This window comes from Zingiber officinale, chromosome 3B, assembly GCF_018446385.1.
Source record: "Zingiber officinale cultivar Zhangliang chromosome 3B, Zo_v1.1, whole genome shotgun sequence".
In the NCBI taxonomy this organism is placed as follows: Eukaryota; Viridiplantae; Streptophyta; class Magnoliopsida; order Zingiberales; family Zingiberaceae; genus Zingiber; species Zingiber officinale.
In genome coordinates this window covers 118,223,838-118,230,372 of record NC_055991.1, presented here as the reverse complement: position 1 = coordinate 118,230,372, position 6,535 = coordinate 118,223,838, and the positions used below count along the sequence as shown (strand labels likewise).

At 36.5% G+C, this 6,535-nt stretch overlaps 2 protein-coding genes across 2 annotated transcripts; both read left to right on the top strand.

The window, feature by feature from the left end:
* Positions 1-942: 942 nt before the first annotated feature.
* LOC122055162 (translation initiation factor IF-2-like) lies at positions 943-1,725 on the top strand. The gene is made up of 2 exons (XM_042616546.1): positions 943-1,270; positions 1,353-1,725. The coding sequence occupies exons 1-2, from the start codon at positions 943-945 to the stop codon at positions 1,586-1,588; spliced, it is 564 nt and encodes a 187-aa protein (XP_042472480.1). The 3' UTR covers positions 1,589-1,725.
* A 91-nt stretch (positions 1,726-1,816) lies between these two features.
* Positions 1,817-5,606, top strand: LOC121967402 (monothiol glutaredoxin-S10-like). Its single transcript, XM_042517598.1, has 5 exons — positions 1,817-2,205; positions 2,296-2,369; positions 3,336-3,410; positions 4,635-4,661; positions 5,299-5,606. The coding sequence occupies exons 1-5, from the start codon at positions 1,892-1,894 to the stop codon at positions 5,370-5,372; spliced, it is 564 nt and encodes a 187-aa protein (XP_042373532.1). The 5' UTR covers positions 1,817-1,891; the 3' UTR covers positions 5,373-5,606.
* Positions 5,607-6,535: the final 929 nt, after the last annotated feature.

The window sequence follows — 6,535 nt, the reverse complement described above, 5'->3', positions numbered from 1 at the left end:
ATTCGTAATCCCAACGCCTCCAGCCAGCCAATTTAGGGTTTGAATATGATTTAGCAAATAGTTATTATAAGTTATAATAATTAATTTCTAACTGCTATAACAATATATTGAGCCGTTTAAGATGGACGATATCATCTGTTGTCCAATATATTATTCTTGATTATTTGAGGATGAAGAAATGGATGATACTATATTGTTAAATTATAAAATGAATCTAAGGACTCATAAAAGTTATTGATGTAAAATTAATATATATATTTTTTGAATACGCTCCACTGTCATAATTAATTACTATAATAATATTATTATCTTAGGTTAATTTTAATTAGTCGAGATGAATATCTAAATAAAATAAGTATTTAAATATTAAAATAAATAAAATATTCTTTATAAGATCCATTAAAGATAAAATTAATACTATATGTCTATATATCCGTGATTTAAATATTCAAATATAAAATTTAATTGAGAAATAAAGAAGTTAGTTTTATCAAATAATTTAAGAAATTTCTATTCGATAGGGCGTCTTTTAATTTTTGTCCAATAAAATTGGCAAGAGCTGAGCTGATCCGTTGCTTGCAATCGCATCACAAACAGGGCAAAACAGGGGAAGGCGTGTGATCGGAGGAGAGTAATAAATACTATTCATTTCGGTGTCAGAAACCGATGAGAATGGTGCAGCAAAGCGTTTGACTCTCGTTTCATGGGCGTCTTGTCCTCCCTCAAAGATCGGGCCAAGCTCATTTTTTTTTGAACGAATTACCATAGGAATTATATCATCCATCAATATTTCACTTTCAAGATAGATTGTTAATGATTTCTGCGCGCTATATGACAACAAGAAGTTCGAGTGCGGCATCTCATGCACCCTGTCACCTTCTCCATCTCCTCTTCCATTCCTTCTCAGAGAACTAGACGGAGAATGATAGTTTGAATAGTCCCATGGGAAGTGCACTCAGCGGCGGGAGGAGGGATGGCCGGCGGCTGGCGGAGGAGCGGGAGCAACTGCGGGCGAAGGTAGCGGCGCTGGAGGAGGAGCTGAGGGAGGCGCGCAGCGCCGCGGCGTCGAGGGCCGAGGCGTGGGAGGCGGAGCGGCGGGAGAGAGGGGAGGAGACAGGGTGGCTGAAGGAGGCCGCGCCGTCCAGGGGAGGCGGCGACGAGGCGGCGGCTGAGGAGGAGGCGCGGCGGGAGGAGGTGGTCGGGAAGTGGAAGCTGCTCTACCTCGCGATCAAGACCGAGCTCGACGAGCTCATCCAAAGGACTCGACAAGGTGATGACGAATTATATATTTTCTCTCTTGAAAAAGAATCAACAAAATCACGAGACGTTTATTAAGAAACTACTTATGACAGAGAGATCTTTCATCGGAGCGGAACAAGGTCCGATCGAGCAACTCCAGAGGGAGGTGAAGGCAAAGGAAGACGCGATGGGGACGCTAACGTCGCGCGTCGAGGCAATGGAGCGGGAGGCTTCGAGACGAGACCGGGAGATCGACATCTTGAAGCAAAGCTTAAGGATTCTAAGCAACGGCAAGAAGAGCCGCGTCGGGAAGAATCAAATTCATCAGGGACTCGTGTGTCGTAGATGAGGAAGCAGCAGCGTTAACTCGATGTTCTTGTGGCATTTAACAGAAGAATTAATTAAATCACAAAATTACCGAATTTTTTATATCAAAAATATTTTCCTTATTTACACGGTATGATTGCCACCGCAGAGGATGATTTGGTAAATAATTCAATGTTGAAGGGGTTATTTATTAAAACTTCTCAAAATCCGAATGATTATTTTGAACTAAAATGACGGTCTATTTAATCCTAACTTCCAGAAGTTTCACCACGTCATCTGTCTTCTCCCTTCTCCCAAACGCGACCGTCGGCGGAGCGAAGAGGCGATGGCAGCCGAGACCCACTTTGCCCTAGCGAGAACAGCTGCCTCCGCCGCGGTCTTCCGCGTCCCGTCATCCCTTCACAATGCGTCCCTCTTCCATTGCCGCTCCCTCGTCTCCCCTCCTCGGACCGCCCTCGGCGCCTCCGCAGTCGCGATCTACCAGGCGGGAGGGCCATCGGGGCGACGCAGATCCTTTACCGTCCGATCCATGTCCTCTTCCTCCTCGTCGTCCTCGTCCTTCGGATCGCGGCTGGAGGAATCGATCAAGAAGACCATAACCGAACACCCTGTCGTCGTCTACTCCAAGACCTGGTGCTCGTGAGTTCTCTTACCGTTCTCTATTACGTTTCAATCACTTTGTCGATGCACCTGGACTTTATTAATTTCTGATGTGTTTGGGGATTTGAGGTATTCGATGGAGGTGAAGGCGTTATTCAAGCGGATTGGTGTGGAGCCATTTGTTATTGAACTCGATCAACTTGGTAAAGTTGCATTCTTGTATTTATGGTTATTTGATCGTAATTATCACAGGTATTTACTTAGTTTAGTGTTATGCTATTGCCATATCAAATTTGCTTATTGTTTTTTTCTGCGATATGAAACTATACACATAGAACTATACTTAAAGGGGAGGGAGAAATAAGGTTAGAACTTGTGTGAAGGCCTCCTTCACACATGATCTAGTGAAGGGGGCTTCTTCACCTGACGGTTAGTATTATTGTTGTGATAGGTTTCTATCAATTTTTATTCCCAGCCGATCGGTGCTACTCTTTAGAATAAAAGGTGCAACGGTTTAATTATGGTAGGTGCTACCCTTAGTTATCATAGGCGTCCCTTTAGTTTATTTTAATTGCTACCATTTTTTGTTCCCGGTAGATAGGTTGCTACAGTTTAACTATCTTAGGCACTGCCATTTCATTATGCTAGGAGCTACTCGTTTTAGTTATAGGCTATGCCATGTGCTACCACTTAGGTATGATAGATGCCATCATTTTGTTATGGTAGGTGCTAACATTTTCTCTTTCTAGAAGGTATGTGCTATCATTTAGTGTTTTTAGCATCACATATGTTGGATGAAAAAAATCCCCTTCACTATATTGACCTTTAGTGGGTATGGATGAAAGAGTGAACCCTCGATAGAAGGATGCAAAAAGAATGTTGACTAAGAAGCAATATTGACCTTTAGTGGGCATGGATGAAAGAGTGAACCCTCGATAGAAGGATGCAAAAAGAATCATAGATGAGATAGAGAGATAAAGTATTATAAAGTTCCTACCTAGGAACGGGAATTCATAGCTTGGAACATACAATTATAAATTGTGACAAAACATTATTTGGGTTCGTAGACTTTTTTGTATGTTTTGTTTTTGACACTACAATGTGGTAAAGTATTTGTCAATCTGTTAAAATACTTCATCTTTGTAACCTTTGCTCCCATTGCATTTCAGGTCCTCAAGGGCCACAAATACAGAAAGCATTGGAGAGAGCGACAGGGCAATTTACTGTTCCTAACGTATTCATCGGTATGCAATAAATACCAAGGTTTAAAGATACAAGCTTCACCCAGTGGATCTTTTCTATTTTAAGTTTACTTTATGCTTTTATGCAATTTCTCATAATTCTCAATCATGTGAATGGAAAACATGGTCATGGTATCTACCTCCTTCACTCAATACTCACAAAAAAGCACTGTTATGTTAATACATATAAAGATCACACAAAATGCCGAACTGCTGGTGCTATTAATTCCAGAACATTTGATGCTGATTGTTAGAATTGTGCTTGTTTCTGAGGATCAAGTTCAAAAAGAAACAATCTTAATCATTTACAGAGGCCAGCATCATATGATTGATTTATTCATCCAAGTCCACCTTAACTTCATAGTTCTGTTTTCCACTAAAGTTATTGGGCTTTGAAGTATGAGGTTTTGTGCCGTATTGATTCCCAGATCAAGATTGGTGGAACTGAGGTCCATTCACATTCAAGGTGTTTGAATCATTTTCTTAGAAGGAAAATAAACAAAGAAGTGCAGTTTGATTGCATACAGTTTGGAATCTATAGAAGTCTCCATTATATAACAATTTGTCCATCAAATCAAAATTGTGTTTGTGATTTCCTTCTTACTTCTAAACCTTTTTTTTCCTTGTCACTTTCTTTTGCATCTCTCATGTTATTTGCACCTCATAAGTCATTATGGCATGGCCTACTTAGATGAAAACTGACTCATTGATTTGTTAAGCTCAAACATCTACTTAAAATGCTTAAGCTAAAGCTAATAACAGCTCACTCATCCAAACTTATAAAGCTTCTTTTTTTAATTCACAAGTTCCCATGCAAGACTAAATTAAAATATCACAATCTTCTCAATCAAGGCTTGACATCCCTTGAAGACCTAAAGTTTTACTCATGGCTTAGAATATTTCTAATTAGTAACATTAATACCCAATGGTGGTTACTGGTTAGACTATTGACAGTAGTTTTTTTCCAACACCTCAAGGCTAAAATGCCCAAACCTAAGTTAATGCTAGCCTTTATGAAGTTTATAAAACAGTTTGTTAGTCCGTACAAGTGGGATTAAACTGGGGGTGGCACATTTCATCTTTGCAAAGGTGGTCTAATCTCTTCTTAGTTGAACCTGCGGCATTAATAGTTGATCATAGGAAATGGTCCGTTTATCTAATCACATAACTTTGGGAAAGTAGGCTGACAATTTTTCCTTGATTGACTAATTTTTTTCCTTGATGCAGGAGGCAAACATATTGGTGGCTGTACAGGTACTTTTCTGTTACCTTTATACTTTAGCTTCATTTGTGGATAATGATTCTCCTACTTTCCAGTTTGTTCTTTCAAGTGTGTGGGCATGTCAAGTTTTTTTTAAATCCCGCACTCTACTTTGTTTTTGTCCAGACCACACGTGTCTTTTATATATCAAAAGTACCCATGCCACCAGAGAATCAATTTTTTTTTCTTTCTAGTTTTTTTTATGGAAAAATGTTGACAAAGTTGAAGACCTTTTCAACTTGAGATTATAATCATGGAAATTCTCATAAAGATTTTTTTTAATGAAAATGACTTATTTTGTGTTGGTGACCTTCCACATGTCAAAAATATTAGATGAAATTATATTTCTAGTATTTTCTCTGAAACTCGCATCTCTATTACATTTTCCACTATAATCAATTCGGTTATTCTAACAAATAGAAACTACTGTCCTTTAACATTTTCATTATACCTCAACCTATTTTTATCCTTTATTGCTCTCGACCAACATAATATGCTTAAACTACCAAGACGATCTACGTACTGTTTTCTTAAAACCCATGTTAGTGAAGTCATAAAAGTTTTAAAAAAAAAAGTCATAAAAGCAATAACCATTGCTATGCTGCATTGGACCTTTTATTTCTGTTACAGATACCGTGAAACTTCATCAGAAAGGGGAGCTAACTACTCTGCTGTCCGAACTAAACGCTAGCACAGAAAATTAGCTGTGCAATTTTTGCATCTTTATATATGTGAGGTACGTTGCACCAATTGGTTGATGTTTTTTTTTTGTCAAATCGGAGACTGCTCCACGATGTTGGGATTTTTTGTTTGGTGGTTTGTTTTTTAATTTAATGTTTTTAACTGTTTATTAAACTTTACTGGGTTTTGTACTTCTAATTTACTGTAAGTCAAGGATTAAATTATTAAGTTACCTTTCTAGATTAATTTCAGTTCCAGTTGGGTTGTATCTAATAGTATTAGCAAATATAATTATAGTATCACGCTAATAATATCTATGATGGAAATATGCACATATATCAATTAATATCTTATATATCATTAGCGTGAATTAAATTTGGATTAATTTTTAAAAATTATGATTAGTCTAATACTAAAATGCTGATTCTTGATGTAGACTAAACTCATGGATATCTAAGATGCTAATATTATTATCATTTTTTAGGTGAAATCATTAATGATTTTAACTTTATATATACTTCCATTCTATTTTAACTGTTTTTCTTACGGTTCTCCAAAATTCTTGGCAAAAGTAAAGCAATTAAAATTTAAGTTTCTGTTTTGAAAGAAAAAAAATCAATGATGTATTTATTGAAACTAATTTTAAATGAATAGAAATATAAATTCACTACAACAAAGAATTCTTTGGAGATAATAAAATTGCAAAATTTATTTTTCGGGGGCAAAATCTTGTTTAGAGATATTGCATATTTGCTTTTTGATTACTTGTCACGAGAGTCCTGTTTGCTTCAATAGATAGTCAAACAACAATTATCTTTTTTGCAGTCAATAAAGTTTTGTGCCTTTTAAATCGAAAATTTCAAACTCATTGTGCCTTTTATGCAATCAATTTGATTAAAAACTATTTAGCAATTTTTCTTATTATATTACCTGAATAAATATAGTTGTTATAGCTCCTGAGACATAGTCTTATCTTAAAAGATGATTTCATTGTTTGTTTCCTTAGTAGAAATATTACAAATATAATGTAAATATTAGAATAAAATGCTATGATTTGATCCACTTGGTATTTAGATTTATCTGTTTATAAAATTATCATTGATAAAAATTGAATCATATTAAAGTGCTTGTGGAGGATTGAAAATTATTATTATTATTTAAAAAAATCTAAAGTACATACTTTTCA

What these genes read in the sequence shown, in the direction of transcription:
- LOC122055162 (XM_042616546.1), top strand. Translation starts at nt 943, where the DNA reads ATGGGAAGTGCACTCAGCGGCGGGAGGAGGGATGGCCGGCGGCTGGCG. An exon ending in CATCCAAAGGACTCGACAAG is followed by an intron (nt 1,271 to 1,352) that starts GTGATGACGAAT and finishes TACTTATGACAG; the next exon opens with AGAGATCTTTCATCGGAGCG.
- LOC121967402 (XM_042517598.1), top strand. Translation starts at nt 1,892, where the DNA reads ATGGCAGCCGAGACCCACTTTGCCCTAGCGAGAACAGCTGCCTCCGCC. An exon ending in TACTCCAAGACCTGGTGCTC is followed by an intron (nt 2,206 to 2,295) that starts GTGAGTTCTCTT and finishes TGGGGATTTGAG; the next exon opens with GTATTCGATGGAGGTGAAGG. An exon ending in TGTTCCTAACGTATTCATCG is followed by an intron (nt 3,411 to 4,634) that starts GTATGCAATAAA and finishes TCCTTGATGCAG; the next exon opens with GAGGCAAACATATTGGTGGC.